This window comes from Mustela erminea, chromosome 19 (genome assembly GCF_009829155.1).
Source record: "Mustela erminea isolate mMusErm1 chromosome 19, mMusErm1.Pri, whole genome shotgun sequence".
NCBI lineage: Eukaryota > Metazoa > Chordata > Mammalia > Carnivora > Mustelidae > Mustela > Mustela erminea.
Window position 1 is genome coordinate 12,589,201 of NC_045632.1, and position 22,576 is coordinate 12,611,776.

At 45.6% G+C, this 22,576-nt stretch overlaps 1 protein-coding gene across 1 annotated transcript; it reads right to left on the minus strand.

Moving 5' to 3' along the window:
• Positions 1-11,420: 11,420 nt before the first annotated feature.
• On the minus strand, positions 11,421-12,903 carry LOC116580110 (translation initiation factor IF-2-like). Its single transcript, XM_032326148.1, has 4 exons — positions 12,778-12,903; positions 12,060-12,464; positions 11,845-11,981; positions 11,421-11,773 (listed from the first exon to the last, which is right to left on the minus strand). Exons 1-4 carry the CDS (start codon positions 12,901-12,903, stop codon positions 11,566-11,568), a joined length of 876 nt encoding a protein of 291 aa, XP_032182039.1. The 3' UTR covers positions 11,421-11,565.
• Positions 12,904-22,576: the final 9,673 nt, after the last annotated feature.

The window sequence follows — 22,576 nt, forward strand, 5'->3', positions numbered from 1 at the left end:
GCACAGGGAAGGAATCTCATTTTTTTTTTTTTTTTTTTTTAAAGATTTTATTTATTTATTTGACACAGAGAGATCACAAGTAGGCAGAGAGGCAGGCAGGCAGAGAGAGAGAGAGAGAGAGAGGAGGAAGCAGGCTCACTGCCGAGCAGAGAGCCCGATGCGGGACTCGATCCCAGGACCCTGAGATCATGACCTGAGCCAAAGGCAGTGGCTTAACCCACTGAGCCACCCAGGCGCCCAGGAATCTCATTTTTACTCTTAAAAAAGATTGTGTGAAAATTTGCTATTGAGGAAATTGACTAGAATTTTAACTGATAAAACTAGTATGTGCACATGCAGTTATCTGTAGAGTTTCACAGTTGTTACTATGGCCTTAGTCCTGGTATACTAAGTCAGGGTCTTTTGGAATTCCTTTGGTATTTTTTGTTGTTTTGTTGTTGTTGTTGTTTATTTATTTATTTTTTGAGCTACATATGATACTATTATCTCTCATTAAGAAATATGCTGTGGGGCACCTGGGTGGCTCAGTGGGTTAACCTGCTGCCTTCAGCTCAGGTCATGATCTCAGGGTCCTGGGATCGAGTCCCGCATCCAGCTCTCTGCTCAGCAGGGAGTCTGCTTCCTCCTCTCTCTCTCTGCCTGCCTCTCTGCCTACTTGTGATCTCTCTGTCAAATAAATAAATAAAATCTTTAAAAAAAATTTTTTTTAAAAGAAATATGCTGTGGATGGGGCGCCTGAGTGGCTCAGTTGGTTATATGGCTGCCTTCAGCTCAGGTCATGACCTCAGCGTCATGGGATTGAGCCTGGCATCAGGCTCCTTGCTCAGCAGGGAGCCTGCTTCTCCCTCTCCCTCTGCCTGCTGCTCTGCCTACTTGTGTTCTCTCTCCCTCCTTCTAACAAATAAATAAAATCTTTTAAAAAAAAAGAAATATGCTGTGGAGAAAGATGTAAAAATAACCATGCATTCACACTGAACGCTCCTCAGGGCCCTTTCAGTCACCACGCGTGTACTTCTGTATTGTCATCATAGGCCAAGCCATTTTTGTTACATTGATTCATGGCATTATTATGAAGGAACCTCTTAATCCTTTTTATGTCATGTGTAAGAAGTCTTAAGCAAGCTCTCTGTCCTGAATTTTTCTCTCAGAAGTTTTATAGTTGTACCTTTTACATTTAAATCTCTGATGCATGTTGAGTTCATGTTTGTATTACCATGTGAGGTTTAGGTTGAGTTTCTTTCTTGTATTTGTGCCTAAGGATGTTCAGTTGGCCAGCACCATTAGTTGAAAAGTAGATTACCATATTATGTCTCCATTGAACATTTACTTCTTAGTCAGAAGTCAGTTGGGCATGTCTATGTTGATCTGTTTCTGAGTTCTCTACATTATCCCATTGATGTGTATGTCTAAACCTCTGCCAGCACTGCAATATCTTACTGTAGCTTTCAGTAAATCTTAAAATTGGGTAAAGTGATGACTTCCCTATATTTTAAAAATTGATTTAGCTTTCCATATTAATTTTTCCTTTGGCTTTCTATATACACTTTATCATGATTTTCTTTATTTATAAAACATCTTGATGGAATTTTGATAGACATCACATTAGTCTATGGATCATTTTGGTGAGATTTGGCATCTTTATTATGTTGACTCTTTCAGTCCATTAACATCATAAGTCTCTTCATTTATTTAGCTCTTTTTGTATTTCGTTAGTGTTTTATAATTTTCCACTGATCATTTTTTGTTAGATTTTTATCTAAGTACTTTTTGGGGGCATCTTTATGTATCATACTGAGTTTTAGTGTCAGTTTGCACATTAACGTTACTGTTACAGAGAAATAATGGTTAGGGTTTTTTTAATATTTTGTTTATTTATTCGACAGAGACAGAGATCACAAGTAGGCAGAGAGGCAGGCAGAGAGAGAGGAGGAAGCAGGGAGCCTGATGCGGGGCTTGATCCCAGGACCCTGGGATCATGACCTGAGCTGAAGGCAGATGCTTAACTGACTGAGCCACCCAGGCGCCCCTCTAATCTTTATTAATCTTAGATTTTTATCAATTTTATTGACTATTGCAAAGAACTAGCTTTTTATATTATTGATTTTTTTCTATTTCTATTCTCAATTTATTCTCTGGTCTTTGTTATTTCTTTTACCCTCAGGTTTTATTTAGCAGTGTGTAGTTTCTTGAGATCATAGATTAGCTAATTAACCTGGGTGTTTTCTTTTTCTTTTCTAATGAAAGAAGCATTTGGTTCATGACTTTCCCTCTCTGCAGTGTTGAAGTTCCATCCCACAAACTTTTCATTTGTTTTGAATTCATTTTCATTCAGTTTAAATATGTCTTAATTCCATTTGAGACTCCCTCTCTGACCCATGGATTATTTAGAAAGGTGCTCCTTGATTTCTAAGTTTTTGGAATATTTTGTTATTTTTCTGTTATTTTTAGTTTCACATGTGATCTGAGTACATGCTCTGTGTGATTTTAAAATGTTTATATTTGTTGAGGTTTGTTTTATCCACAAACAGGTGGGCCATAAGCAACGTTCTTGAATGTTTCATGGGTACTTGAAGAAAATATGTATTCTCCTGTTGCTGAATGGAGTGTTCTATAAATTTCAGAGTCTGCTGGTTATTGGTGTTATTCAGATTTTCTGTATCTTTACTGATTTTGTTCCTAGTGTTTCTATCAATCACTGAACAAGGAGTATCAAGATCCTCAACTAGAATTGTGGAATTGTCTCTTTCTATTCTGCTTACCTTTTGCTTTGTGTGTTTGAATGTTTTCCTGTTTGCTGCACATACACTTACGATGCTGTATCTTTTTGGTGTATTGACCCTTTATCATGTAACTAATATCCCTTTTTGTCCCTGTTAATTTTCATGGCTCTGAAGTATACTTTATCTGATATCGATAAAGCCACTGCTGGATTTTTATTGCTATTTATATGGTTCACCTTCATCCATCCCTTTTATTTTAACCTACCTATATTGTTATATTTGAGGTAATTTTTTTGTGGTTAACATATAGAAGCTTTTCCCCCCTACCATTTGACACTGTGTCTTTTAATTGATGTATTAGACCATTTATATTTGAAGTCGTTATTGACATGTTTGGAGTAAATAATGTCATTTTTCTTCTTTGATTTTTCATTTTTCTTCTTTCTTTTTTCTTAAAGACTATTTATTTATTTGACAGAGATCACAAGTAGGCAGAGAGGCAGGCGAAGTGAGGGGAGCAGGCTCCCCGCCGAGCAGAGAGCCTGATGCGGGGCTCAATCCCAGGACCCTGAGATCATGACCTGAGCTGAAGGCAGAGGCTTAACCCACTGAGCCACCCAGGCACCCCTAATTTTTCCTCTTTCTTGTTCCTGTTTTTCTGTTTTGGTTTTTGTAAGGGTGAGGAAGGGGGTTTCCTTGCCTTCTTTTTGGACCTTGGACATTTTTTAGAAATCAGTTTTGATTCATGTATAGGGTTTGGGGGGGTATATTTTTTCCTTTCTTTATCTTTTTAAGTGGCTACTCTAAGTATTAAAATGTACATGTGCAATTTATCACAGTCTCCTGTCGACAGTATTTTAGCAACTTAAGTGCATTGTAGAAACCTTACTTCTGTTAGCTCCCTTTACACTCACTATTCTTTTCGTACAGTTGTCTTGGGTGTTTACTCTTCATATGTTGAAGACCATGTCAAATGATGTTATTACCTTCTTCAGTCGTCAAACATTTTTAGAAGTCTATGAGAAGAAGGGTAGTCAATTTACTTCTGTTTCTTAACCCTTTTCATTGAAATTTCAAGCCTCTTTTTGCTCTTATTTCCTTTCTGTTGGAGAACTTGCTGTAGCCATTCTTTCAGGGTAGATCTGGTGACAAATGTTCTTTGTTTTCTTTCATCTGACAATGGCTTTATTTCCTTATCTTTTTTTAAAAAAGATTTTATTTATTTATTTGACAGAGATCACAAGCAGGCAGAGAGAGAGAAGGAAGCAGGCTCCCCGCTGAGCAGAGAGCCCGATGCGGGGCTCTATCCCAGGACCCTGAGATCATGACCTGAGCCAAAGGCAGAGGCTTAACCCACTGAGCCACCCAGGTGCCCCTGAAGGAAATGTTGATGTGATATAGGGTTCATGGTTGTCAGTTCTCTCCTAGTACTTGCAAAATGTTACGTTACTTCCTTCAGGCCTCTGTGTTTTCAGGTGAGAAATCTGCCATTTAAACCATTGTTCCCCTACAGATAATAATGTCCTTTCCCTCCAGCTGCTTTTTAAATGTTTGACTTTTTTTTTTTTTAAAGATTTTATTCATCCATTTGACAGACAGAGATCACAAGTAGGCAGAGAGGCAGGCAGAGAGAGAGGAGGAAGCAGGCTCTCTGCAGAGCAGAGAGCCCGACACAGGGCTCGATCCCAGGACCCTGGGATCATGACCTGAGCGGAAGGCACAGGCTTTAATCCACTTAGCCACCCAGGTGCCCCTAAATGTTTATCTTTAGTTTTCAGAAATTTGATTATTCTGTGTCCTGGTGTAGAATTTTTTGTTTATCCCGCTTGGGATGTTGTTTAGGTTTTTGAAACTGTAGGCATATCCCTTTAGCCGGTCAATTTGGGGATATTTTCAACCTTTATTTCTTCCAGTATTTTTTTTAAAAAATTTTAATATATATTTTTTAAGATTTTATTTATTTATTTGACAGAGAGAGTGAGCCCAAGTAGGGGGAGCAGCAGGGAGAGGGAGAAACACGGGGTGGATCTCAGGACCCTGGGATAATGACCTAAGCCAAAGGCAGATGCTTAACAACTGAGCCACCCAGGCGCCTCTCTTCCGGTATGATTTTTAGATGCACCCATTCTCCTTCCTTTCTGGAACTTGAATAACATGTTAAATCTTTCTTTTTTTTTTTTTTTTTTTTTAATTGTCCCATGGGTCCTGAGGCTCTGTTCTTTTCACATTTTTTCCCCCAGTCTGTTTTATATCTGTTCTGATTGAGTAATTTCTATCAACCTGCCTTGCGGAGGGGTCAGGGAGTGGAGTGCGGACTGCCCTCATTCTTCTGGGTGGGGTTGGAAGATTAGCTCCTCCCCTGGGCCATCACCACACTATACCACAGGTGAAAGCGGAATACCGCCTTCCGTCACCTCCTACTGCCTTAATACTAGGTGAGGGTGTGCATTTAGCTCTCCCACCTGTACAAAGGGAAAGAGCATGTGGGGTTTTATATCATGTTGTCCAAATGTGGGGCAGAGGGGGAGGTCGGATTGCAAGTGGGCCATAAACATAGAAAGTGGAATCAGACTCTTGTCCTTTTGGTTCAGTGGTTGAATAGGAAAAACCCCAGCCTTGCTACAGGTCGAGCGCCTTGCTCGTTGCAGGGTAGGCTGCAAATGTGCTGATGATACATCACATCTCACATAGAGTGCCCCTGAAGGACACTGGTGTGGAGAAATCCTCTCTGTGGCCAGATCCCGGACAAGTACAATTGGGCATCACTTTTGCATTAGGAGAGGTGGCCTGATGTCAGGACGTATGTGTACTTGTGTGGCAAATGGCGAGTCCGGTTGTTCAGAAGCACCGAAGAATCAAGACTGGCAGATCAGTGTTAAGTTTGTATGGAACAGGAGCATGCCGTTACTAGAGGGAGTGCAAAGTGAGTGGATTTATGTGTCCCCCATTAGTGCCTCCAGGCACCCACTGCAGAGGAGAAGGGAGGGAAGCAGAGTAGTCGAGGCTAGCCAGGCTCAGTCTTTGGCTTTCCCAGTCCTTGCACTCCAGAGCTATAGGTAATGTTGGCTTCAGTAGCAGAAGCGGAGGTGTTAGGTGAGCCCCACAGCATGGCATGCCTCTTCCCCCAACTGAAATAGCCACTTCCCTTACTGAATGTCTAACGGGTCGGTTCCAAAGACCAACACTATGATCATGATGCCGTATGTTCTGTAAGAGACCAACTGCCACGTGGTGGCGGATTGTTTATACCAGATCCATTCTCTTCTGGAGGGGGAAATGACTCATTCTTACTGGAACTGATGCTATCTCCAGGTATGGTATTAACTTCCCTGCCAAGAGGGCCTCTGCAGACACCATTACAACAGTGTGACTACTTGACCTGCCAACACTAGCTGGCCACTATACAGAAGATGCCATCACAGTGTAGACGAATGAATTGAGGTCGTGCAAGGCAGTTTCTGTAGCCAGCGCTGTTGATATGCCACGCTCTGTACTACCCCACTTTACCACACGTCTTATCAGAGGGTCCCCAGCAAGATGGAGCCAGACTTGCCCATGATGTCAGCCTGCTGTCTCTCCTGTGCATCCTAAGTTCTTTTCTTGGTTACACTCCCCAGATCCCAGGATTCAGCTCACAGTTTCCTGCCATAAAATATCTGAAGTAAGCAGTTCTGTTTTCACATTTTCTTTTCATTCACCAGCTGCCCCTCATTCTCATTTTCTCACTCTCACTTGCAGATACTGCTTCATCCTCCTCTGAAAATCTCCCCTTTTAGCTCCATTTCATGGCACTTGCCATACATGGCCCTAAACCAAGAGTATTCATAAGCCCTATATTTTCTGAGCCAATTCAGGCTCTGGGGGAATTTTGGAGAAAGCCGGACCCCCATCTCTACCATCCAACAAACCTCTACCTACCCTTCATTTCTAAGTATGTTCATATTTTTCAGCATCTTAGCCTTCTCTCAAGGTTCCAATTTTTATATTTACAGCTTGAACATACCTGCCCTTATTTATCATCATGGTTTCTGAACCATTTTCTTCCAGAAGCTCTTCTCTACACAGGGGAGGTCCTAGATGTTCATAAAGTAAACTAAAACATCTGGAGACTTCAACTACTCAGATGAACAGTATTTTCTGACTTTGTTATCACCATTTCCAGACTCCACAGCCCCTCACTGATTAAAGGTACTTCAAATGAAGTTTTATGTGTTTCTCTTCCAAAATCATGGCAGCCCCAGTGTGCATTTCCCCAGATTTGTGCACTGCCCACCCACTGCGGCTCTCTACAGCTTTTCCCCTGTGATGTTAATATTTTCAGCCTATACAATGATTGATATGCTAGATAGTCTCTTCTCTAAGTCTTTCACTCAAAATTTTCACCCAGTGTAAAACAAATTCAAATTTTTTATTTCTTTGTGCATATTTTCTTTACATTCCTTCTTTGTTCATTTGGACAAGCCTAGGGAAGTACCTGAAATGCATCAAATTTATCTTAAACTCGGGTGCCTGGGTGGCTCAGTTGGTTAAGCAACTGCCTTTGTCTCAGGTCACAATCCTTGAGTCCGGGATCCAGTCCCACATCAGACTCCCTGCTTAGCTTAGAGGTCTCCCACTGACCTCTCCTCTCATGCTCTCTCTCTCTCTCTTTATCAAATAAATAAAATTTTTTAAATTTATCTTAAACTTCTTATTTTAAAAAATGTATTGAAGCAAAAAAAAGTGTTGAAGCATAATTTCCATTCAGGAATCTTTTAAGAATATATCTTGATTAATTTTGAAAAATATGTATACAATTTTGTGACCACTATCACCATCAAGATGTAAAAATACTTGCCTCACCCCAAAATGTTCCCTCATGGAAATTCCTCTCCCAAACACCTGCCTTAGGAACCACTGACTTAGTTTTTTTAGAATGTCAAATGAATGGAATCACTTAATATGTGGTCTTTCTTTTTTTCAGGCATTTTTGCTTGCATAATGATCTTGAGATTCAGTCCTGTTCCTCATCTCTTCCTTGTATATAAAGCCAAGTAGTATTTTGTTTTCTGTGTGTGCTACAATTTGTCCATCCATTAACCAGTTCCTGGACAGCAATTCCAAGTTTTTGGGTATTGTGCACAAAACCGTCCAGATATTTCAACAGATATTTGGAAGGAGACCTTTTAACTTGTGTAAATATGTGGGAGGAGATGGCCCTGTCCTATAGCAAGTGTGTATTTACTTTGGGAATTGGGAATTAATTGGGAAACTGCCCAATTGCTTTCCAAAGTGGCCGTGCCACTGTGCACTCCGCCAACAGCGCGTGAGAATTGTAGTTGTTGTGCGTCCTCATCAGTCTTTTTAATTGTGGCGATTTGGGCAGGCATATAGTTATTGTATTGTAGGGGTTTTTTTAGATTTTATTTATTTATTTGACAGACAGAGATCACAAGTAGGCAGAGAGGCAAGCAGAGAGAGGGAGAAGCAGGCTTCCCGCCAAGCAGAGAGCCCGATGCAAGGCTCGATCCCAGGACCCTGGGACCATGATACGAGCTGAAAGCAGAGGCTTTAACCCACTGAGACACCCAGGCGCCCCTGTATTGTAGTTTTAAGTGGCATTGCCAGAATGACTAATGATATTGAGCATCTTTTCAAATGTTCATTGGTCATTCATAGATCTTTGGTTACTTGATCGAATCCTTTGCCCATTTAAAATTTTTCCCCTAACATGACTTGTAAGAATTGGTTTAGTTAATTCTGGATGCTAGTCCTCTTATCAGATGTGTGTTTTGCAAATAGTTTCTCTCAATCAGTGGCTTATATCTTCATTATTTTCAGAGTGTCTTTCGAAGAAGAGATGTTTTTAATCTTGATGTAATCCAAAATTCATTTTCTTTTATGTGTTCTTTCTGTCTACTCTCTAATTGGAGTTTCTCTCCAACCCAAGGTTGCAAAGATTTGAATTATGCTTTCTTCTAGATATTTTATGCTCTAGACCATTTTTGAGTTAATACTTTTATGTGGTCTGAGGTAAAGATTTTATATTACTTCTAAACATTTTATAACCAACCTACTCACTTTGGGGGCATGTGCATTAGGAATGAGTGCTTTTTACACCAATATAAATATATACAAAAGTTTATAATAATTTCATGATAACCAAGAAATGGAAATAATTCAGATGACAGTCATCTATAAGGTGCTTAATTTCTGGAGCACCTGGGTGGCTCAGTGAGTTAAAGCCTCTGCCTTCGACTCGGGTCGTGGTCTCAGGGTCCTGGGATCGAGCCCTGCATTGGTCTGTCTACTCAGCGGGGAGTCTGCTTCCCCCACCTCTCTCTCTGCCTTCCTCTCTGCCTGCTTGTGATCTCCGTCTGTCAAATAAGGGGGTAAGCAGGCTCCCCACTGAGCAGAGAGCCCAATGCGGGGCTCCATCCCAGGACCCCTGGATCATGACCTAAGCCAAAGGCAGAGGCCCTAACCCACTGAGCCACCCAGGTGCCCCAAAGAGGGATTTAAAAATATATATTTTATTTATTTAAGAAAGAGAGCATGAGTGAGGGGAGGGGCAGAGGGAGACAGAATCTCAAGTCAGACACTCAACTGACTGAGCCACCCAGGAGCCCCCTTTTTTTTTATGGTTCTGTGTATAGTCAGCTTCATACATATTGAATTTGTGCTAAAAAGCAAACCTCCTATAGTCAGTGTCTACATTTCTGTAGGTATCCTTCAGGTCAGATTTGTCCATCTTGGTGTGTGACTCTAATGGAAACTTACCAGTATTATGCCTGCCTTTCAAAAATCATAGTAAAATATCCCACATTTACCCCTTTATTCTTAGAGTAAAAAAAATTTTTTTACATAGTTTGAATTGATGCTAAGAATTACATACAAATTTTAGGGGCACCTGTGTATCTCAGTCAGTTAAGCATCCGACTCCAGGTCAGCTCATGATCTCACAGTCCTGGGACTGAGCCCCATGCCCAGCTCCATGCTCAGCATGGAGTCCTTTGTCGGTCTTCCTTTCCTACCCACCCCCCCCCTCGCTGTGCTCTCTCTCAAATAAACAAAATCTTAAAAAAAAAAAAAAAGAATTGTATACAAGTTTTAAAGTATGTCTTCCAGCTGTTTTCGTCCTTATATCTATTTTTCCAATACAAATACAAACCTTTGTGTTATTGTCTAATAATTATTAGCTATAGGGGTGCCTGGGTGACTTAGTCGGTTAAATGTCCAACTCCTGATTTTGGCTTCATTATCTCAGGGTGAGGAGATTGAGCTGAGGGCTGAGTCCGCTTGGAACTCTCTGGTTCTCCCTCTGCCCCACCCCCTCAACCCACTTCCATCCCCACCCCCATCCCTGCTGGCTCTCTCTCTCAAATATATAAATAAAATCTTTAAAAATAGTTATATATTTCTCTAACTTTTATTTCATCAATTTCTGTAACATCATATCTTAGAAGTGTGGGTTATAAACTGATTATTGTGGGATGTTTTTCAACCCACCAAAAATAACTGACTACTAATTCAAGCATTTATTCCTCATGTCCTGTGCTGGCTGGGATATTTGGGTTCAAATGCATCTTCCTGTTTTGTTCTTATCTTTGCTTCAGTTCTGTTTCTTACACTTTCCTTTAAAAATTTGTATAGACTATTTGCTTTCTAAACATTGCTTTTAGTTGGGAATGTATGTGGCCCTATTTTATTAATGCTTAAGGTAAAAATTATAAGACACGTGTAACACAACAGAATATAGTGTTAATACCTTTACCTTATTCTTGCACAATATAAGGGGAATTATTGAGAATTGCATGGCAATTCTATCATTCAGTTCAACAAGGAGATACCGTTCATGTGCTTTATAGATAGCAAATAATTTTATTAATCCACAGATGCATCTCTCTTGGATCTTCATTCCTTTTGTCAGTGCAGACCTTTTACCAGGGATCACTTTCCTTTGACTTTAAACTTCAGGATTCATTTTGTATGGCTTAGGTTTCTATTATATTTTTCTTTTTTGGCCTCATTATTGTCTTATTTCCTGCTCTTTCTTCAAAAATACTGTTTTGTGGAGTATCGAAATCTTTGTGGACGATTGTTTTTTGGCACCTTCACTGTGTTGTTCAATGTGTTCTTGACCCACTGTAAACCGGAAATGAGTGGAAGCAGCTTAGTGTTGATAGTTTCCTGTTGTTAAAGACTAGTATTTGAACGACACACTAGAGATTGTAACTGTGAGATGGGCTCAGGAATTAGATGGGGTTTGAGTTGTTGGAACAAAAAAAAGTGACAGTGTAGAATCCATAGGAGAAATAATAGAATACATATCTGATGACCAAATTGACAGATTGTGACCTACGGTGGCTGGATGCTTACCAATCGCATTTTCCCTGTCTGGACTCCTGGGAGGACAGCATGTCTCAGCTCTTCTTACACTTATTTTGAGACCATGTGAATGAGCCGTGGCCAGTTGGATATAGGCAGAAGTGATGGTGAAATTGTGTCTTAACTGTTCTCACGTTTGTGCACAATTCTGGGGATATCCTCAGTGGTTCTAGATTTCACACCACCCAGGATTTAGTACTCCTTTGGGGGCTTGCAAGTTCAGAGGGGTGGGCTGACGGTGACAGTGTTTTTTTGTTTTTTGTTTTTTAAGATTTTTATTTACTAATTTGAGAAAGAGCATGAGAGGAGAGAAGGTCAGAGGGAGAAGACTCCCTGTGCAGCTGGGAGCCTGATGCGGGACTCCATCTTCAGGCTCCGGGGTCATGATCTGAGCCACCCAGGCTCCCGGTGACAGTGTTTTGATAAAGACAGAGCATCATGACCGAAAGCCTCCGAGCTTCATGATCACATATTTGCCCTAAGCAATCAGAAGGGCAGGACGAAGGTCAGATGGGAGACGCAGGGCCGGGCTACTGTGAACTAGACAAGAGGTCCCTTCAGCTCCACCGTCAGCTCGCCCTGACAGCCGCTGGTCCTGACGAGCCGAGATCTGAGTCCTGGGGCCTGTCGTAACGCCTGTGTTGGGCAGCTTGTCTCTCTGTAGTTGAAGACGCTCTCCTGCCACGCTGTTTAAGAAACCACTAAATAAATCAACTAGTTCAAATCTGTGCTTATATGTGAAAATTTTAACCAATACCTGTGAGGCTCCTTTCCGGTCAAGAAGTTGTCGTATTTTGTTAGATAAACAACGTCCAGGATCCCGCAAAGAGCCAGCGCGACTTGGCCTCCCGCAGCCGGGCTAGGTACAGCTAACAGCGAGTGACCTAACGGGAACTAACCGCGTGAGGGGCACGTTAAATCCCGCGAGGGACTTCGTTCCCGTCCGAGTCACGCAGAGCCCGGGTTCCCAACCTGGGACCGGCACCGGGGCCCTGCGACCGGCTGCTCCCGCCCCGCAGTCTCCCGCGCACTGGGGCTGGCTGGCCGCAGACGTCCTCCGCTCCCGCGCCGCCTGGCTTCGGGGGGGGGCCTTCGCCCCTCGCCCGCGGGACTGCGGACGCTTCTCTGCACCGGGGAGCCTGGGCTCTGTTCCCCCGGTTGGCCTGTCGTAGTCCCGAGGACTGCACCCGCCCCTAATCCACAGTGCCCAGAAGCATGGGCTATGGGCTTCCGCCCCGAGCGCCCCACCGCAGACCGCCCGGGGACGCTTCCTGCGCGAGGGGCGGAACTTCCTGCCGCGCCATCCCTGACTGAGCGGCGGCTGGTGGCGCCGCGACCGCGTGGACGGGAGCGCGCGCCGGGGCACTCCGGACCGCGCTGGGCGGGGGAGTGACGTGGCGGGGACCGCCTCCGCGCCCTGGGCCAGCCGTGACGCCCGGCGTCCGTCCCCTCTCCCCGAGACTGTGGCCGGCCTGTGGGACGGGCGCCGCAGGCGCCGCTCCTCCTCCGAGGTCCCCGCTCTCCGTCGCCCAGGCCCCGGGAGGCGGCGGCCCGGCCCCTGTGAGCCTCTCACAGCATCTGAGAGCGCGGTTCGGGCCGCCACACGCCACACGGGCTTTGGCCGACCCCGCCCAAGCTGAGCCCTTGGGACCCACCTGGTCTCCCGCCTCTCGGGCCCTGCTCAGCCTACCCGGACCCCTGGCGTGGCAGGGGCGGCAGCACGGATGAATCCCGCGCAGGTGAGCGGAGCGTCGTCCCGGGCCGCCCCCGACGCGCCCCTCAGTCTCTCACCCTCACGGGCGCCGGTCCTCCTCATGGCCGGTGGGAGGGCGGGGTTCTATTTAATCTCGCCTTTTCTCGGCCGTGGAGGCCCTGGGGGAGGTGGCTTCTGGCGCAGGTGAGGTAACGTGGGGATGTTCCCATTGCTGGCGGCCGGTGGAGTAACACTCGGAAGGGGGACCGAGGCACGGGCGCGGGCATGGGCCAGTACTGGGAGCGAGATTGAGCTGGGAGAGAGCAAGGTCTGCAGTGGGTCCGACGGGAACAGAGGGCAGGGGAAGGGCAGCCCCGCACGCTGGGCCTTTCTTCTGAAAGTCTAGAGCTGAGGACCAAGGTGGTTTGACACAGATTTCCCTCAGCAGCTTCCCCTGGCCACAGAGTGGAGGCTCGGGAGGATGCGAACTGAGAGCATTAAGGCCCTAGTGCTGAGAGCTTCCGGGAGAAGGCGAAGCCCAGTGTGGTTGTGTCTGGGAGGCATGGTCTGGAGGACGGCCAGAGAGTTGGTGCCCTTCCCGCAGATCCACAGGTTACATGGTATCTGTCTGACCACCTGCCTGGCTCTGGGCCGCTCACAGTGATCAAAGAGACAGGAGGGCAGAGCAGACACTGGTGGCGCCAAAGCCTGCTATCTCGTGTGAGGTGGGAGGCCAAGAGGAGAGGCACCAGGGGTGGTTGTGTGAGTGGATCAACTGGGGGCCCCTGCTGCCTGTGAGCTCAACTGTCCCCACTTGTGACAGGGCTGTGTGACCTTCGAGGATGTGTTTGTGTACTTCTCCCGGGAGGAGTGGGAGCTCCTTGAGGAAGCCCAGAGACTCCTGTATCGTGATGTGATGCTGGAGAACTTCGCACTTGTGTCCTCACTGGGTAAGGCCCTGCTTTAGTTACCTGTTGCTACGTGACAAATTATCCCAAAGCTTAGTGGAGTGAAGACAAACACTTACTGTCTCACGGTTTCTGTGGGTCAAGAATCAGGCATATCTTATTCAGGTACCTTTAGCTCAAAGTCTTTCATAACCTTGAGGCAAGCTGTCCACGTTTGCTCTCTCATGGTAAGGCTCAGCTGGAGGTCAATCTCTTCAAGGTCACGCACCTGTGCAGGAGGCTATTGGACTAAATAGTCATTTGCTTGCTGGCTTTTGGCCAGAGCCTTCCCTCAGGCTCTTGCCATGTGTCTTCTCCATAAGCAGATCACAACAAGGCAGCTGATTTCCACGAGCACGAGGAAGAGATAGCACCCAACGTAGAGGCTGGTGTTTTCATAATCTGTTCTCAGAAATGACATCCTGTCATTTGGGCCATATTCTTTTCATTAAAAAGGAGTTTTCAGTTTAGTCCACATTCAAGAACATGGACAGGAGGGGATTGTATGATTGCCAGTTTCCTGGGCTGAATTTTGTTCTTCCCTTTCTTCCTCAAAGGGTAGCTCTCAGTCTTACAGTACTGTCATGGCACGACTGACCATTTTCCTTGGCTCCCTGGGGTAGGTGGTGTGGGTCCAGGGGCTGGGCAGTGGGCACTGGCTCCTGTTCTGCTGCAGCCCCAATCTCTCCTGTCCCAAAGCTTTCAAATGAAGAGTTTGGGGGTCAGGCGTCTTGCAGTCTGCCCAGCGGATCCCAGATGGCCTGGCCACACCTCGACTGGGTGTCCAAACACCTCCTCTCTGTCTACATTTTTACCCCTTCTTCTAATTGACTTTTTCTGGGGCCTGACTGTGCCAGGAATTGCAGGCACTGACATGGTCATTCCTCGTGAAGAACAGTGAGCTGTTCCTACAAGACGCTTTTCCAAGATTCTTTTTTAAATATTTAATCTTCTTTTTGGAGAACGTTGCCCTGGGGTGCTGCCAGCCACTCAGCGGCTCTTCTTTCCTTTTAGGACTTGCCGTTTCCAGGTCCCACGTAGTTACCCAGATGGAGCCGGAGGGGAGCCCAGGGTGCCTGAGAAGGTAAACACAGCTCTAGCTACAGCAAAGAAGACTTGGAGGAACCTGGGCCTGGTGAGTGGAAGCTGAGGGAATGGTCGCATTGGGGCTGGTTTCACGTTATACCAGCAGCCCGTGCTGTGTCTCCTGGTATTCAGACGCTGGTACCTGTGGCTGACCTTCCTCCTTTTCCTTCCCCATCTGGATGCTCTGCCCACTGTCTTTGTACTCTGATCTCAGGTACCTGTTAGTCCCTTCCCTCTGCCCCCCCTCTTCTCTTGGTACTCTGCAGCATTGGGTTTCATTTAACACTGTCATGAGTTGTACTCACATCCTTCAATTTTCCTTGAAAACGAAGTATTCCATTCCAGCCAGATTTTTCTGGCCCTGGACAGACCCTTTTGCACAGCACTTATCTACCACAAGGCCTTGTTGGGAGATCATTGGCCAGAGGAGTGATTTGGAGACCCTGCCCCTCCTTGTACTGTACTCCGTCCTTGTACCCTCTTCCTGTGAGGTCTCTGTCATTCCCTGACCTGTAGAGGCCTGCAGCCTTCCCTTCCTGATCCTGATGCTAGCTCCCATGTTCTGCTGTCCCATGGACTCCTTCCTGGTTGTATCAGACACGCATGTGTCATGGCCTGCCACTTGCCACCCATTAAACATGCACTTCCCCACCTTTATCTTTCTTCAGGTTGATGGCATGGTGTGAGGGATGAGGCTGCACCTTCTGAGCAGGGTGTTTCTGTGAGTGTCACAGATGGGAACTCCCAAGGCAGGTCCTTCCACCCAAAAGGCTCATCCCTGTGACATGTGTGACCCGGTCTTGAAAGACATCTTTGCACCCGGCTGAGCCACAGGAAACACCATCTGAGCAGTACCCAAATACCGCCATGTGCATCACTGTGGGAGAGACTCCTGGGGTAGTATAAACCTTGACCAGATGCAGAGGCCGCAGAGTGGAGAGAATTTCTTCAGAAAGGAAAGGAGCCAGGCCTGATTTGTGAAGATCTACAGATCCCAGGTGTTGGAGAAGGCCTTTACTTGCAGGGAGGGTTGGAAAAACTTTGTGGTCAGTTCTGGACTTACCAGCTGCAGGCCCCTAGCAGTGGGGAGAAACCACACAGGGGCCCTGAGTGTGGGGAGGCCTTTTGCGTATCAGATTTCCTTTAGGTAAGAGACCATAATCTGAGACCATAAAGCCTTCCACTTGTTAGGAGGCAACCTCGCTCCTGGGTTGGTTGACTCAGAGCATCTCAAGTGACTCTTGGCTGTGGTGAACCTGGGAACAACAAGGGCCATTGGAGATTCAGGAAAGGCTCCTGAGCCTGGGACACTTTCCCACAAGGAGAGTCCTCCCAGGAAGGTGAGCTCTGAGCACATGGGTGTGGGAACTGCTAATCTGCCTTCAACACTTTCATGGGAGTGAGTCTCTTGGGGAGGGTGCTTTCTGTGAACCACTCACCCCACAGAAAGCTTCCATGGTCTATGGGCAGAACTCGTACAAGTGGAAGTTTAACAAATATTGGCGTGGTTGTTCGACATCAGCAGATCATGCTGAAGGGAAGCCTGTGACCACGGTGAATGTGAGAAAGCCTTTCTTGAGAGGGCAGGCCTAGGTCAGCATGGGAGGATTTGCACTGAGTGAAGCCAGGGGAGTACTTCCAAGTGTGGGAAGGCCTCCAGCTGCAGGTCAGACCTGCAGCACAGTGGACTCACACTGGGAAAGGCCTTGTGAATGCAAGGAATGCAGGAAAGTGGGGGATGGCTCTGCTTTTGTCCAAAATAACTTCCCCCGCCCGAGAGAGTCTCTTCAAGTACAGAATATGTGGGCTAAGCCTTTTGTGTCAGCTGTTTTCTCACTCATCATGTAAGGGTTCCCCCAGGAGAGAAGGCTTGAGGGCAGTGAGGTGGGAAGGCCTTCATTCACCATTTTTATTCCTGGCATTAAGAGCATCTGTGCTGGGGGAGAATCTTTTGAATATAAAGATCAGAGAGCCTTTTGTGACCGCTCTTCCCTAGCTTGGCACGAGGAGTCACAGTGGGGAAAACCTCGTGGATACAGCGACTGTGGATACACTCTCCGCCTTCATTCATCCCTCACCTGCCCCTGAAGTATTCTTACTAGGGAGAAACCCTGTGAGTGGAAGAGATGTGGGAAGGTCTTTTGCAGGTGGACTTAGCTCAGTCAACAGCTGAGAACTCATACTGGGAAGAATGTAACTCCTGAGGAAAATGTTTGCCGGAGGAAACATCTCACTTGGCAGCTGAGAAGTTATACCAAAGAGAAATCCTGTAAGTGTCATCGTTGTGAGAAAATCTTCCGAAACAGATCGTCGCTTACTGTCTTCGAAAGGGTCCTGTTGGAAGCTGACTCTGCAAGGACCTTACTCTCCAAATGAGAAAGGAGAAAGCTAGTGGAAAAAGGAGAGAAAACTTGTGGTTATGGTGCAGTTAACAAAACCTTGAGCTAGCACTCAGTCTTAGTATGTGCTGAGAAGCAATCATGGAAGATTATTTAAAAAAGAGAGAAGGCATAGGAGGAGGAAGGAAAGAAGTAGACGTGACAGAAGAAGGACTACTTTCTTGGTTTATTTCCAGTGTCCCAGGCAAACTCACGACAGTTTGTTTTCAGTTATTTCTGTTTGGGGTGGCAGGTAGGCGCGAGGGGGCCTCATCCCTTTCAACCGGCCTACGCACAGTCACTTCCTTTCTATGTCAGGAGAGCTGGGCACTTGACAGCCTCTGCGGGTATTTACCCAAATCCTTCTTTGTTAAAAAAACACTGACTTAGCTAGTCAGGGTCGTAAGTCTTTGTGATAAATGTGAAGTCGATTGATGAAGCACTCAAAATTTAAAAGAAGTTAGAACACTAAAAATATTGTCACCTAAAGTCATTTCATATCTAAGGAGCTAAGTTCATAGATATGAATGGGTACATTTTTTTGCACCATTTTAAGACCATTTAAGGCTTCAGTTATTCATTCACTAATTTTTTCTTCATTGAGATATGATTGACATATAACCCCGTACGAGTTTAAGGTGTACAGCATTGAGCTGATGAATTTACACTCTAGTATGATTGCCATTGTAGCACTAGCACCTGTATCCTCGTGGTATCCAGTGTTCCTCATGGTAGGAACAGTTAAGATCTAGTCTCTTGTCCAGTTCAATGTTTGTAATACAGTTTTGTTTCTTTTCTTCCCCGTGCTGTATATTAGATCTTCAGGATTTATTTATCTACCAGTTGCAAGTAGAAATCCTTAAACAACATCCCCCCACCCAAGCCTTTGGTAACCATCATTCCACTCTCGAATTTGAGTTTGGTTTTTTGTTTTGCTCTTAAGATTCCACATATAAAAATATATAGTATTTGTCTTTCTGCGTTTGACTTACCTCACTTAGCATAATTTCCTTAAGGACTATCCATATTGTCGCAAATAACAGCATTTCCTTTTTTCTCGTGACTGAATAATAGTCCATTGTGTATAGACCGCGTCTTCTCCCTTGATAGACACTTCAGTTGTTACCACATCGTGTCTCTTGTGTACGTTGCTTCAATAAACCTGGAGTGTGCATACCTCTGAGATCCTGTTTTCATTTCCTTTAGCCATCTATATACCCAGAAGCAGGATTATTGGACCATATGATGGTTCTGTTTTCAATTTTTTTAAAGAATATTTATTTATGTGAGAGAGAGAGCAAGCACAAGCAGGGGGAGCAGCAGGGAGATGGAGAAGCAGGCTCCCCACTGAGCAGGGAGCCTGACTGGGGGCTCGATCTAGGACTCTGGGATCATGACCTGAGCTGGAGGCAGATGCTTACCTCACTGAGCCACCAAGCGCCCTTTTTTTTATTTAAAATTTTTTTTGGTGGGCAGCAAAGCAAGGCTTATTGAGCAATAGCAAAGTGATAGTACAAATCTCCCAAGGAGGGAGGGGACCCGAGAGGGTTGACCCTATTTTAAGTTTTCGAAGAACCTCCATACTGTTCTCAAAAATGACTGGACCAGTTAACAGTCCCACCAACTGTGCACAAATGTTCCTTTTTCTCCATATCTTTGGTGACATTTCTCTCATCTTCTTGATACTAGCCATTCCGACAAGTGTGAGGTGAGCTCTCACTGCGGTTTTGGTTTGCATTGCCCTGATGGTTAGTGGTACTGAGGACCTCTTCGTGTACCTGTTGGCCATTTGGATGTCTTTAAGATGTCTGGGTAGTTCGTCTGCCCCTGGTTTAACCAGATTTTTATTGTTGTTATTGATGTGTATGAGTTCTTTATAAAATTTTGAGTATTAGCCCCTTATCTGGTAACATGGTTTGCAAATACTCTCTCCTACTCCATAGGTTGTCTTCTCATTTTTCTTAATTATTTCTTTTGCAATGCAGACACTTAAGTTTGATGTAGTCCCACTTGTTGATTTTTTCTTTTGTTTGTACCTTTGATGTCCTGTCCTAAAAGCCATTGTCCTGGAGCTTCCCTTGTTTTCTTCTAGGAGTTTTATAGCATCAGGCCTGTGTTTAAGTCCTCGATCCGTTTTGAGTTAATGTTTGTGAGTGCTATAAGGAGGTGATCCGATTTCGTTTCTCTGCATGGGTTATGCAGTTTTCCAACACCTTTCACTGGAGAGACTTTCCCCCATTTGATGTCCTTGGCTCTCATCAAATACTGGGTGACTGTGTATATGAGGTTTTAATTCTGTCTCTTTATTCTGTTCCATTGGTCTGTGTCTATTTTTAGCCAGTACTATACTGTTTTGGTTACTGTAACTTTGTAGTATAGTCGAAATCAGGAAATGTGATGCTACCTGTTCTTTCTCCTGGTTGTTTTGGCTGTTAGGGGCCTTGCAGTTCTGTTTCTTCTATTCCTGTGAAAAGTGCCATTGGCATTTTGATAGGGATTGTGTTTAATCTGCGGACAGCTGTGCATGGCATGGGTATTTTGACATTATTACTTTCAGCCTGTGAATATAACGTATCCTTCCATTTGTTTGTGTCTTACTTCTTCCACCAGAATTTCACATTTTTCATTATACAGATCTTTCACTTCCTTGGTTAAATTCATTCCTAGGTATTTTGCTGTTTTTGATGCTATTTTGAATGAGATAGTTTTTTCTTTCCCCAGATGTTTCATTGTTAGTGTGTGCAAATGCAGCTGATTTGTGTGTATAGGTTTCATATCCTGCGACTTTACTGAATTCACTGAGATCCAACAGTTTTTACTTAAGTCTTTGGATTTTCAGTTTATAAGAATATATAAGTAAATAATTAAGTAAAATATATATCAAATTATATATATTAAATTTAATTTAAAATATATAGTAAAGTAAAAATATATAAGTAAAACATCAGTTTTAGTTCTTTCTTTTCAATTTGGGTACCTTTTAATTTGTCTTGCCTAGTTGCTCCAGCTAGGATGCCAGTGCTACGCTGAGCAAGAGCGGTGAGAGAAGTCTTTGATTTAAAAAGCAAGCCTTTTGGGCGCCTGGGTGGCTCAGTGGGTTAAGCCGCTGCCTTCGGCTCAGGTCATGATCTCAGGGTCCTGGGATCGAGTCCCGCATCGGGCTCTCTGCTCGGCAGGGAGCCTGCTTCCCTCTCTCTCTCTCTGCCTGCCTCTCCATCTACTTGTGATTTCTCTCTGTCAAATAAATAAATAAAATCTTTAAAAAAAAATAAAAAAAAAAAATAAAAAGCAAGCCTTTTCTTCCTGTCATTTTAGACATCCATTCTGCTCACTCTTCCTTGATCCAGATCTGCGTTTTCTTTATTTTCTCTAAAACAGGATGGTGATAGCTGTGCAGTCTTCCCAGATGAGTCAAACTTTTCCTCTGACTGGGTTTTTCACTTTTTTAAATCCCTTTAGGGTCTTCTCCAAGTCCATCTCAGTAGTTTTCTGGGGGTCAAATTAGGGCTAAAACAAACAGTAAAACACACATGCCACTTAAATTCATGATAAACTGAAAAAACAAACACGGATAAGGAATCTCGTTTAATCTTATGAGAATGTGTCCAGCGTTGTTACAAAGAAAGGTGACCGGAATTCACCAGATGAAGCGGAATTCGTGCAGGTGCATGTGATTTTCACAGTCGCCCATGAACAGACTTCCTTTGTGCTCTCATCAGGTGGGGCATTTGGGAATATCTCCTTCCTTTGGGACTGTCTTTGAGGACAAATGCTGAACTATATGAGGTGATTGTTCTCTCATGATAAAAGCATCTGCAATTTTATGGGCGCCTGGGTGGCTCAGTGGTTAAAGCTTCTGCCTTCAGCTCAGGTCATGATCTCAGGGTCCTGGGATGGGGTCCCACATAGGGCTCTCTGCTCCGTGCCGAGCCTGCTTCCCTCTGTCTCTCTCTCTGCCTACTTGTGATCTCTGTCTCTGTCAGATAAGTAAATAAAATCGTTAATTAAAAAAATCTGCAGTTTTTAATATAAATAGAATTGCTCACTTTGAGCGCTGCTCAACACCGGGTCAGCGAGCGCAGGCGTGGTGTCGCTGCCGGCTGCGGCCGACCCACTCTATGGCCTCTACTGCACTTCCTCGTTCTCTGCCGTCACAACGCTTCCAGTTATGAACGACCCGGTGTATCGCTTCCTGTCACGTAGGAGAGAGAGCTGCCCCTTGAGGCTCCTCCTCCACCCGCCATACAGACCCGAGGCTGTGGCCACACAGGCCGCAAAGCCCCTGGGTCTGCGAGGGCTGGAGACACCCTGTGCAGAGAGCACGTCCCTCGCTGCCTGGGAGCTCCCGGAGCCCTGGCCTCGAGCTCACACGGGGTTGCATTAAACAGGTGGAAAAGGGGACACTCGCTTTGACACCGCGTGGCTGGAACCCCGGGAGTGGGAGGGAAGGGTGGAACGTCGGGCCCCGAGGACCGGGAGGGGAACGGGGAGGCCTAGCAGCCGAGAGCTTGGAGGCGTCGGGATTCCAGCCTGTCTGCCCCGCGCCCATCCGCAGCCACAGGACTCGTCCTGTCCCTCGCCGCTGGAGTTCCCTGTTCTTGCATAAAATGGGAAGCTGAACTGAAACACAGAAAGCAGAGCTGTCCCTGGAAGCTCGCGACGCGCAGGCGGGGCTGGAGTTGGGAGCTTCTGCCAAGTGTCAGTGTTCCGGGGCCAGCGGGGCCTGCGGTGGAAACCAGGGCGCAGTCCCTGTGGCTAAGGTGGGCACCACGGAGCGGGGCAGGGTGGGATGAGGAACTGGCATTTGCGCTCACTAGTTTTGAGGTTTCTACCAGCCGTCTGGCAGGAGGTGCTGGTGAGCAGCTGGGCAAGCAAGGCTAGAATCCAGAGCCGTGTTTGGGTCTCAGGGTGGTTGGCGCCAGTGCCCTCTGGCACTGAAAGTGCACCTGACGCCCGTCGCGGACCAGAGTGACGTGTTGCTGCACTGCAGGGGATATTGTGCTCCCGGAGATGGGCAACACTCAGGGTGTTAGGGTGTCTTCCAGGCTCTGCGCTTGTGCTCAGTGACTTGTAGGAGGGTTTAAGAGTGTAGAGATTTGGGGGGCACCTGGATGGCTCAGTCGATTGGGCGCCTGCCTTCGGTTCTGCTCGTGATCTCGGGGTCCTGGAACTGAGTCCCACCTTGGGCTCCCCATTCAGCAGGGAGTCTGCCTCTCCCTCTGCCTGCTGCTCCCCACTGTGTGCTCGCTCTCTCTCTCTAGCTTAAAAAAAAAAAAAAGAGAGAGAGAGAGAAAGGAAGGAAGGGAGGAAGGAAGAGATTTGGTCGGAACTGGACATTACCAGGAGGCAGGGTTGCTCCTATGATGGGCTATCCTGAAATGTTTA

Coding starts and splice junctions, on each gene's coding strand:
- LOC116580110 (XM_032326148.1), bottom strand. CDS start 12,903: ATGAGGAGGACCGGCGCCCGTGAGGGTGAGAGACTGAGGGGCGCGTCG. Junction 11,982..12,059: donor GGCCCCGGTGCCGGTCCCAG/GTTGGGAACCCG, acceptor TCACGCGGTTAG/TTCCCGTTAGGTCACTCGCT. Junction 11,774..11,844: donor ACCGGAAAGGAGCCTCACAG/GTATTGGTTAAA, acceptor TTTCTTAAACAG/CGTGGCAGGAGAGCGTCTTC.